At 38.0% G+C, this 11,575-nt stretch overlaps 1 protein-coding gene across 3 annotated transcripts; it reads left to right on the forward strand.

The window, feature by feature from the left end:
* Nucleotides 1-407: 407 nt before the first annotated feature.
* LOC145114892 (calcineurin B-like protein 9) lies at nt 408-3,681 on the forward strand. Of its 3 annotated transcripts, none has more exons than XM_079051010.1 (9): nt 408-575; nt 648-831; nt 1,526-1,608; nt 1,878-1,937; nt 2,341-2,449; nt 2,543-2,595; nt 2,893-2,964; nt 3,074-3,186; nt 3,287-3,681. In XM_079051010.1, exons 1-9 carry the CDS (start codon nt 552-554, stop codon nt 3,345-3,347), a joined length of 759 nt encoding a protein of 252 aa, XP_078907136.1. In that variant the 5' UTR covers nt 408-551; the 3' UTR covers nt 3,348-3,681. The 3 variants fall into 3 exon arrangements, with proteins under 3 accessions (XP_078907136.1, XP_078907135.1, XP_078907137.1); XM_079051009.1 differs by having other exon boundaries at nt 409-575; nt 2,884-2,964; XM_079051011.1 differs by lacking the exons at nt 648-831; nt 1,526-1,608 and having other exon boundaries at nt 410-575; nt 2,884-2,964.
* The last annotated feature ends 7,894 nt before the right edge of the window (nt 3,682-11,575 follow it).

Below are 11,575 nucleotides of genomic sequence, written 5' to 3' on the forward strand. Positions count from 1 at the left end.
TGCAAATTCGATAGAAAACATTTTTTTATCTAATCATTATAATTTATTATTTGCCATATAATTTAATCTTTTTTACTGCAAGTAGAATATTTAAAATTCATTTATTGCAAACAAACTAAATAATGTTTATTATATGATAATTATTAATAGATGAAATGATAATATTAGCTAACAAAAGAGCATAATGTCTTATTTTAGTCTCCACATATTGGTCATAGATTACATTTAATCATTGAATAAATTTATATTTATATTGATAGTAACATTTGTTGTGCTGAAACTGCAAATTAGAAGATAGTCCAGGACCATTGTTGTAACTAATAGCAATCTGGTTTGTCTGCACTCTGCACCTTTGTTGTATTATCATCTGATACATATCCTTGCTTAATACAGCTATATATAAATCTTCATTAAAGCCACATTTCTGCCAGCTCTACTCTAACCCCTTTTCTGTTTCATTATAAAACGAGTCTTCAATTCCGTTCTATCTCTCTCGATGTTCCCCTACATTTGGATAGAAAGAGGCTCTACTAATCTCGCATTAGGGCATCATGAGCGCACCCAATGATTCATCGGTACAGATCCCTCTAGCTTTTTTTTTCCCTGTTTTGAAATTTGGTTTTTGGATGATTTTTTGTTTTCATCAGAGATGGAGCTCGTTAACCATTGGAGAGAAGCTGTGTGCTGCCTTCGTACCATTTATGTCCATAGCTGAAATCCTATTGCTCGCCATCTCTGGTTGCTTTGATTTTCAATCGGATAATCGTAGCACTACTGAGAAGCTTCGTTTTGATCATCATCAGCTTTCTCGCCTTGCATCCGAATCTAATTGTACATTTTTTGCTCCTGCTGTTACCTAATTTAGCTTCACTACTTAAAACCGTTAGAGTTTAATGGTAGAAACCATTTTCCTGCATCCGACAAGAAAAAACACGAAAACAAATCAAGGGGCTTGGACTCTATTTCTTTTAGCTTTACTCCCTTTGAGTTACTCTGCTGCGGTGAAAATCTTCCTGTGATTCAGAATTGTAGTTTTGATCCAAATCTGTTTTTTCTAGAAGTTGCGTCTTGAGTTTCTTCTTCAGCTTTAATTTAGCTAAAGGACATATAGTTTGATGTATATAAGGTCAAATAGACTATTCTTTCATGAGATTGCTAGTATTTGTCATAACTCATAAGATTGAATCAGCTGTTTTGAAACTTTCTTAAATTTTCGGACAATAATGATCTAACATACTACCTTCATAGCATGCCTTTTCCTCCCTAATTTCTATTGTTATGAATATAATGATATTTATTGTGCAAAGAACATACTAGAATTGTATGGTTAGGGATTAAACAATGACCTGGTAATGAATGTAGTGGCTTTAATGTGCAATTTACTTTTATGATTAGAATAATATGTACTGAGGACACATGTGCATCGTGTTATAGAAATAGAACTAGCAATCATGTGGCCAACATGTTAATAGTTGTAAAGGGTCCATGGAAAATCATTTACCCCTTATCTATGTCCTTTTTGCAGTTAGTATCAATGAAGTGGAAGCACTTTTTGAACTATTTAAGAGCTTGAGTTGCTCAATTATTGATGATGGATTGATACACAAGGTTTCATTTTAAGCCTGCATTTTACTTCATCTTGTTATTTTAGCTACTAACATTTGTCATTATATCTACTACTTCATTGCCACTCCTTCAATCCCAAGGCTGCCTGTCAAATTCAATTTGATATTAAAACTTTTTTATGTATCATCATAGACATCTGTAGGCATAAAATTGGTTAATCTATATTTTAATATCAACATTCTATCTTAGTGTTATGCTTGCTTATTGAATCGTTGTGCAGTGCTAATATTTACATGTTTACTTTTGTGTAGGAAGAGCTCCGATTAGCACTATTTAATACCCCTCAAGGCGAGAATCTATTTTTAGATCGGGTAAATGCTTCGTTAAAATTTATATTTTATCTATCCTATACATGAATTTAGTGTTACGTTTTTCCTTTTTTTACAAACCTTTTTGGATGTCCAAAACCAAAAGTAATAACCCTCATATTACTTTGAAAAATCTATCCAATTATAATAAAATATACCTATTGTAGCAATGGAAATTGCTTTGTATTTGGATGACATTGCTATATTTGGTAGATTTTTCAAAATACAATGCTGTAATAATGGAAGTAGGATGCTATAATAAGGTAATCTACGAAAGTACATTGCTACTTTTTGCATATAGTCCTAATTTATATTTCCACCATTCATGTCTTAACATTTCGAAAGCGCATGCATACTCACTTTTTCTTGTACATTGCTATTTTTTTTTTATTTGAATTTGTTCTAGGTTTTTGACCTTTTTGACGAAAAGAGAAATGGTGTAATTGAATTTGAGGAATTTGTCCATGCTCTCAGTGTCTTCCATCCCTATGCGCCTATAGAAGATAAAATAAACTGTAAGACATTGAAGCGATCATTTCTTACACATTTAATATCTCATAAATGATGTAATAATAACAATCCCTAGTGAATTTTTTGATTTCCCACAGTTGCTTTTAGGCTATATGATCTGAGACAGACCGGGTATATTGAGCGAGAAGAAGTGAGTATGCTTTTCGTCCGTATGTGTAATATAGCAGAAGCAGACAAGACATGAATGGCCTCCTGATCCTTATCATCAAAATTAGCCCTAGAAAGCTTTTTAGGGTTATTTTCAATGATAATGATGAGGAGGGCATTCACGTCTTTTGCATAAACGAAAGATGTTGAGCAGTCTTGTTCCACCTTTTTGGGTGGGACAAAAAGTCGTAATTTAGTCTGAGTCTCAGTCCAATGCATGCATGCCAAACACAATGTCAATACAAACTGCGGAGTTATGATATTTTGATAGGTGAAGCAGATGCTGATAGCAATATTAACAGAATCCGAGGTGAAGTTATCAGATGACCTTCTCGAGGCTATTATTGACAAAGTAAGAGTTTTCCCAATCCCAAACTCATGTAAATATGTAATTTTTTTTACAACTTTGGTTTGAATTAATACTAATAGATTATAGATGAGATGTTGGTTGTTTACTTCAGACATTTGTTGATGCTGATGCTGATGGAGATGGTAAAATCTGTAAAGAAGAATGGAAGGAATTTGCCCTACGCAACCCAGGCCTTTTGAAGAACATGACTCTTCCTTACCTTGTGTATGTTTTTTTTTTTTAAAAAAAAAAAAGCTTCATATTCCTTTTCTTGATTAATATTGTTGTAGTAATAAATTGTCATGTCGTTTATATTTTGATTCAGGGACATCACCACTGCATTTCCAAGTTTTGTTTTCCACACTATGGTCGAGGATACAAATTGAAAACCTCATTTCCTCATAGACACTGAAAATTTGCTATCATAAGATGGGCAAAGTATCGACTAAAATCAGCAAGCACCATCTGATGCTCCATTCACCCTACCAAAACTCTCAGACACAAGGTTTCCAGAAACTTAGAACCTTCTCCAAGAAATCACATCCTTACTTGACAAATGTACTTCTGAAAGAATAGCTAAATCTTGTATATCTAAATAGCGTATGAAATCAGTGATGTAGATCTTTTCTTTATTTTTATTGCATGAGTGTTTGTTGTTTAAAAAAACCAAATACATGTAACATATACAACTTATTATAGGTTTATACGACACTTTTATCATATTTATGGTAACAAACAAAGAAAAAATGAAACTAAATTCTGTGCATCCCCAAAAATATTTCCTTCACTGGATGGAATTTGACAATCTTTATGTAACTAAACTCGTCAATCTTGGAACCAAACATGTCATGCATTTCTATTTTTTTTTTTTCTTCAGATTTTATGAACCAAAAGCATATTAACAATCATAAAACTTATGTTTTTCTTAAGTACGATTTCAACTAGGACCTATCTAGGGGTGTCAATGTTGTTGAAGTCATAATAATCCTTCAAGGGAATTACGAATGGCAGTGTAAGGAAGAAAGTATTGGTGATCTCGATCATGCATGTTCTCAAATCATCTTCCTCACATCAGTGAGTCGGCAGGGTTCATGAACAGTGCTTGTGTGACAATATGCTTAGTTTGATCACTTCTCTCATAGGAGAATTCCATGTGCCTAGACCTCGTGAACATGCGCTGCTTAAACCATCGACATCTCGTAACTGTAAATATTTGGGAATCAATTGCCCTTTCTTATTGATTAGAATCAATATACAACAGAGAATCTGAAATATATAAGGCATAGATTTCGGCTAATACTCCCCCGCAGAAGTTATAGCTGGTCGGATAGTGAGACTGGAGCGGAAGCGGGTGAAAAGTTGACATGGTAATCCCTTCGTAAAAATATCGGCATATTGGTAGTCAGCGGGAACATGTAGCACGCGCAAAGATCCCAAACACACTTTTTCACAGACAAAGTGGATGTCAATTTCAATGTGTTTTGTGTGTTGATGTTGAACCGGGTTTTTGGCGAGGTAAACGGCTGAAACGTTGTCACAATAGATGATGGTGGCATGGCGTAAGGGAAGATGTAGCTCAAGAAGATGATTGTGTAGCCACGTCGTTTCAGCCATGGCAATTGCGACCCCTTTGTACTTGGCTTCGACGCTTGATCGGGAAATGGTAGGTTGTCGTTTAGACGACCATGAGACGAGATTGTCACCGAGAAATACACAATAACTGGATGTGGAGCGCCTAGAGTCGGGGCACCCCCCAATACACATCGGAGTAAGCAATAAGATTAGTGGATTTGGAGGGTGAAATGTGGAGTCCGTGTGTAGTGGTGCCCTTGAGATATCAGAGAATGCGTTTAAGAAAATTAAAATGTGGTTCACGCGGGGCATGCATAAAAAGACAAACTTGTTGAACGGCATAAACAATATCAGGGCGAGTGAATGTCAAGTATTGAAGTGCCCCGACTAGACTGCGATAAAGAGAAGGATCCGATAGTGGGTTGCCCGCGGTGGCGTTGAGTTTGGAGTTGGTATCAATAGACGTAGTGGATGGTTTGCAGTCTTGCATTTTAGCACGATTGAGTATGTCATGAACATATTGCTCTTGAGATAAAAGTAATTTTCCATGTTTGTGTTGAACTTGAACGCCAAGGAAGTGGCGAAAAGGACCAAGGTCAGAGATGGCAAACTCCTGAGACAGTAAATCAATGAGGTATCGGAGAGTGGAAGTGTATGAGGCTGCCAAAATGATGTCATCCACATAAAGAAGTAAATAAGCTGTTTTCTGGCCATGTTGGAACACGAAAAGAGAGGTGTCACTGTTGGTGCTTTTGAAACCGTGGTTTTGGATATAAGTGGCAAACCGATGATACCATGCCCGGGGGGCTTGCTTGAACCCATATAAAGATTTGTGCAAACGACATACATGTTTGGGATTGCCCGAGTCCATGAATCCAGGTGGTTGAAACATATAAACAGTTTCTTGAAGATCACCGTGCAATAAAACGTTCTTTACATCTAGCTGATGGATTGGCCATGATCGTGACACAGCTAGACTAAGAACGGTACGGATGGTGTTGGGTTCCACAACGGGACTGAAAGTTTCATTACAATCAACTCCGACTTGTTGACATTTACCATTAACTACCAATTTTGCTTTGTAACGTGCAAGGGTCCCGTTTGCGTGAAATTTATGCCGACAAATCCACATACATCGTATAACATGAGCATTAGGTGGAAGTGGCACAAGTTCCCATGTATTTTTGTGTATTAATGCTTTGTATTCATCAGTCATAGCACAATACCAGTTTGGATCAGCCATGCATGGTTATGAGACTTGGGAAGAGGGGACACAGTTGGAATTAGATTGTTGTTGGTGGTGTGTAGGTTAAAAGGTGTCTTGGTTTTGGAAAATACCATCTCACAAGCGAGTGGTCATAGGGTGTAATGAAGCTGGTGGCGGAGGGGTGGGGTCTGGTTGACGGGGTCGACGAGAGTAAGTGAGAGGATAGGATATTGGAGCAGAAGTGGCTGGTGGTGATTGGGGTGAGGTGGCGTCAGGCTGTGAGGCAGCAGTAGGGGTGGTGGGTGATGGTGGGGTGGTGGTTGGTTGGGCTTGGAAAAGTAAATCATGGAAGGGGTATATGAGGTGATTTTTGTTGATGATGGTATAAGGGAATGTGGATTCGTCGAAAGTGACGTGTCAAGAAAGAATGACCTTGCCCGTAGAGAGGTCAAGGCATCTATAGCCACGATATTGGGGTAAGTAACCAAGGAAGACACACACGGTGGAACGGGGGATGAGTTTATGTGTACGGGTTGCGTTTAAGTTGGGATAACAAGCACACCCAAATACACGAGGGTGGTCATAAGTGGGGTGTTTAAGATAGAGAGCAGAAGTAGGGGTGCGGTTTTGAAGTAATTTAGTGGGTAAAATGTTATGAAGGTAGGTAACAGTGTGGAGGGCGTCAACCTAGAAGGAGGGTGGTAAGGATGCATGAGTAAGGAGAGATAACATGAGTTCGTTTAGGTGATGAATCATGCGTTCGGCAGTGCCAATTTGCTGAGAAGTATGTGGGCATGAAAAGCGGATGTGAAGACCGGTAGTGGAGGCAAAGGTATGAAATTGATGGTTGTCGAATTCACCACCTTTATCGCATTGAAAGGTTTTGATGGTAGTGTTGAATAGTGTTTGAATAAATTTGTGGAAATATTTATTTTGTCAAATGTTTCTGATTTAAATTTGAGGGGAAAACCCATGTATAGTAAGTGAAATTATCTATTATGATGAGGTAATATTTAAAACCGGTTTTTCTCGGGATGGGAGAAGTCCACAAGTCGGCATGAACAAGATCAAATGGTGGATGTTGAGTCTTTGAATGGTAAATGTTTGTGTTTGGAAATTTGACAGGATTGACATACAAAAGATTTATCAACTTTATTGCAAGAAATGTGTTTATTAAAATGAAGAAAATCCATTACATGATGTCCTAGTCTAAAGTACCAAATAGGCGAAGTAGAAGAAACATTAAAAGATAAAGTTGGAGCGTGTGCTTGGTTGGTGAAGGGGTAGAGATCCCCGGAGCTATTGTGGCTTGTCGTGAGCTTCCCAGTCTTGAGATCCTTAACAGAAAAACCAAATGTGTCAAATTTGATTGAAACATAATTATCACGACAAAACCTACATACAAACACAAGGTTTTTGACAACATTAGGTGTGTGAAGGATATTTTTAAGGTGAAAAGGGTTGGTAGGGTGGGGTAATATGGTATGTCCTGATCCAAGAACTAGTACATAATTACCATTTCCAACAAACACAGAGTTAATAGACGAAATACAATGGGTAGAGATTTTACTTGCGCCCGCAGTAAGATAGGTGGTGGCACCTGAGTCCATGTACTAGTTGTCATCATTAGGATTGAGAGTCATAGTGGAAAAAATAAGCCTCAAGTTCAGAAGGTTCCAATGGGTTGACTTCTACCAGAGTTGCTTGTGGTTGGCAGTTGAATTGTTGAGACGAACCAGCAGCAGGTGTTCCCTAAGGGGCCCAGCCGCTTTGATTCGGATATAGACAGGGGGTGGAGAGTCCCACCAGGGAGCAGCCCAAAATGGTGATGGATAAGCAGACCAGGGTGGTCGTTGTTGACCTGAGGACGGGTTGTGGCGACTGTTTGGGTGTGAGTTGTTTGATCGGACAAGATGCTGGTTGGTAGAACTATTTTGAGGTGTAAATGGAGTGAATCTGCGATTAGGGTTACGCTGTTGGGATTAGCAACCACGATTTGTAGTCCTGTCGCGACGTGGTGGTGGATTGGGAGACGGTTCATGTTTGACGGTGGCTGCAACCTCGATTGGTGAGTGGGTGTCGCGAGCACGCTGGCTTTGGTACTCCAGTTGAAGCATAGAACACGCCGTGTCCCATGTAGGTAGGGTTTTATTGATATAAGCTGCAACGGGATCATACTCGGAAGGTAGGCCACGCACACAGTGTAAAACAAGGCGGTTTGTTGTGACAGGACATTCCACGTCTTCAAGTTAGCTTGCAAGATCTTTGAGACGCACAGTAGGCTTCAAGAGAGGATGTGGCACATAGATTTTGGTTGTTGAATTCGTGTTCCAAGGCAGCAGCGCTAGAACCTTTGTTGTCGAGGAAAATTTCCTTGAATTTGTTCCACGCTTGAGAGGCAGTGGATTCTAGATCGACAAATCGTGCAAGGAAATCGTCGGATAGTGTTCCGTAAATCCACTGAAGAACAGTAGCATCGATTTTTGACCAGGCTTCATAGTTCGGATCAGTAGGCTTTGGAGGTGTTGTACCATCGATGTGGGCAATGACTTTGTATCCTCTGGCATGGAGTTTGAACATTTGTACCCAATACGAGTAGGTAACCTTGGTGAAATCAAGGATTCACACCTTGTTCTGAATTTTTGTTACTGTGTAGACGGGGTGGATTGTTTTAGTGGGTTTAGGATCTGAATTGTCGCCCATGATGATTCAGAGAGAGAAGGAAGAAGAATTACACATTCGTGGCTGTGGAGGAAGAAGGAGAAACGGTATTGAGCCAAGGCTCTGATACCATGTAAATCTTTGGGAATCAATTTCCCTTTCTCATTGATCAGAATCGGTATATATAGGGGATTCATCCGGAAAAGAAGGAAACTCTAAACTAAATATGGAACATATAATCACAATAAAATACATTCAATATACAACAGAGAATCTGAAATATATAAGACATATATTTCGGCTAATAGTAATTGCCTTCTTGGACCAGAACTTGTCAATAATTTGACTTTACTTGAGATGATACAAAATAATTCAATAAAGTTCCTTGGTTAGCGACTATATAAAGGGCAATCAACATCAACACACCAGCCAACATCAACTTGCACTTATACATGAGTGACCATGAGTTTACGGCCGTAAACTCCCTTGGGCCGTAAACCCATGGCCGTAAACTCATGTGAGGGTCATTCTACCCTCCTTTGATGAATCACATGTGATTCCAACACTTGGACAAAGTGTTTCCTAGTCCCGTAAGGTGTTTCCTTGCAATTGGTTGCTTCTAAACACTATATTTATGTCAATATATGCCATTATATGTCATTTAGGACTCGTTAAGTCTCGGGATTTCATTCGTGGAACTTTTCATCCTTACGTGCGTGTTCGTTTGAATCACCCACATCAGGTGAGTTCATACCCCGTAATGAATCTTTTAACTGTTTTCAATGTTTTAAGGGGGGGGAATACAAGTTGAACACAATGTTAATTGTGTAATTGTTTGTTATAAACATCTTTCAAAATATTGCTTATGCCTTTTATAAGTTATCAAAACATTTCAAAAACTCTTTTAAGGTTATGTTACTTTATAATTTCACAAAACTTCGTTTTTAAAAGTACAAGCATAACTTGGTAGATAAATGAGTCTTTTCAATAACAGTTCAAGTAAAACACTAGTAAACTATAATAGGTATAGTTTCGGAAGACACTATTCATTACTTCTAGTACAATGAAGCATACAAAGAGTCAGTTCATACATGAGTCAGAACACACTATTTTGAGAAACATTTCACACTACACACTATACAAGAGAGTATACTATACACTAGTACAGAGAGAACATTACTACACTAAGAATTACTATACAAACACTATTATACGATAAACTAATGTGACACACTATTTAAGGATACAACAATACAGTGTTGTATCATATTGTAACCAGAGTCTCCTGGAGGGAGAGCGGGCATCTTGTGTATAGATCTATACAGGACAGACACTCCCACACCCTGACTTCTAGCTACAGTCCCAGCCGATAAGGCCAATGGGTGACAAATGTCACCTCACTACATATGACACCGGAGGGTCATCTTTTATTCAGTCGTCGATCAGCATGGTTACATACGAGTTCACATTTAAACCTTTAATTAACTAACTTGAGATTAAAGGCAAAAAGACTCCCCGAGGTGTATTGTCCATTTAATACCACCTGGAGTCTGTATTTTATTACAAAACGACTCCCCGAGGTGTATTGTACATTTAATACTACATGGAGTCGGTATTTTATTACTTTACAGCCAGCAGTGTCACTGCTGAGGTAAAACATTATTTTCCCTATTACATTTACTTTGTGAATTTCTCACATATTCATTAATGTATGAACTATATTTAGTTAATGAGAGTTTCACTCGGAAAAATACACACTAATACAAGAAACAAACATACATAACATTTGATGCCTTGGTAGAAGGCTACGTTTAGTAGAAAGGGCCATAATGCTAACCTTATGATTCCTTAATGTATACATCAAAGGATACATATATATCAATAGGATCCGACAGGTAATAGGATGTATGCTCTCCGCTTCATTTCCTGTTCCTTGTTTGGTTGTGGGCTTGGAGCAGATTCACCCAGTCTATTATCTATTCGATTCTAGATATATATGTCCAGTATACATTGAGTCATCATAAGGGTACCAGGTATGGGTCAAGTCATAGGACACAGAGTCAATGCATAGTTTTCTAGTACAGAATATAGTTTCCAAATCAGAACTTTTGGTATACAATACTAGAAACTTACCAGTTAAGGGTTTATTCCATTTTATTAAACCAGGATAAACTTAAAGGACCTTAGGTGATTAAATCTATAATACTTTAGTTTATACTGCATGGTTATATATCATTGATACCCAATAGGTAGTTGGATGTGTACTTTCCGCCTTACTTCCTGTTCCTTGTTTGGTTGTGGGCTTAGGGCAGATTCACCCAATTAACTCTCTATCCGATATTAGATCATATATAGCCAGTATAAACTAAGTGATTATAGGAGTAATCACTGTGGTCACCATTTTATTATAAGAAATAAGGGTTTTCTTAAAGAATCTTATCATTAAATATAAAGAAACCATTACAATTAACTCCACGAGTAACAAGTGAACACGCCAGAGTTATATACAACAATGATCTAACAAACAATGGGATGCATGCTATCCGCCTTACTTCCTGTTCCTTGTTTGGTTGTGAGTTAGGACAGATGCGCACAGTCGATTGTTTGTTTACTCTGAGTTTTATATCACTTGTATCCATTTAGTACTCGTAGAAAGGATTGTAGAATCATTTTTACGTATCTTTCATCAACGTAGGAAATATAGGATTTCCTGAGAGGAACAGGCGAACTTTTCTAAACAGAATTTACAACTTACTTACATCACTAAAGTCTTATGAACTCACCAGCTTAATTGCTGATCAACTCTTTCAAATAACTTGTATTCTCAGGGGCCTAGTAGACAGGTACTCGCACTGGGATTCAGAAGATGGTGCAGTATAGCTTCAAGTCTTGTTTGTTATTTGCTTATGTGTTCTATGTTTTGTGAACACACACTTTGTAAACACTTTCTTTCTAATGAAATGGTTGTTCATTACTTTGCTTACTATAATGCATGTCTTGTGATACTAAACATGACGTCCTCCACCCCAGAACGTTTCCGCCGTTCCGGTTTTGGGGTGTGACAGATTTCGTGTAGGTGGTTGGCATATACTTCTTCCAGATTTTGCGTTTCAAAGACTCCCAAAAAGCGATATTCTTTTTTCATTCTCGATTTCTTTTAGCCTTTAATCCTTC

This window comes from Lactuca virosa, chromosome 5 (genome assembly GCF_052849685.1).
Source record: "Lactuca virosa cultivar CGN04683 chromosome 5, Lactuca_virosa_CGN04683_v6, whole genome shotgun sequence".
Classification (NCBI taxonomy): domain Eukaryota; kingdom Viridiplantae; phylum Streptophyta; class Magnoliopsida; order Asterales; family Asteraceae; genus Lactuca; species Lactuca virosa.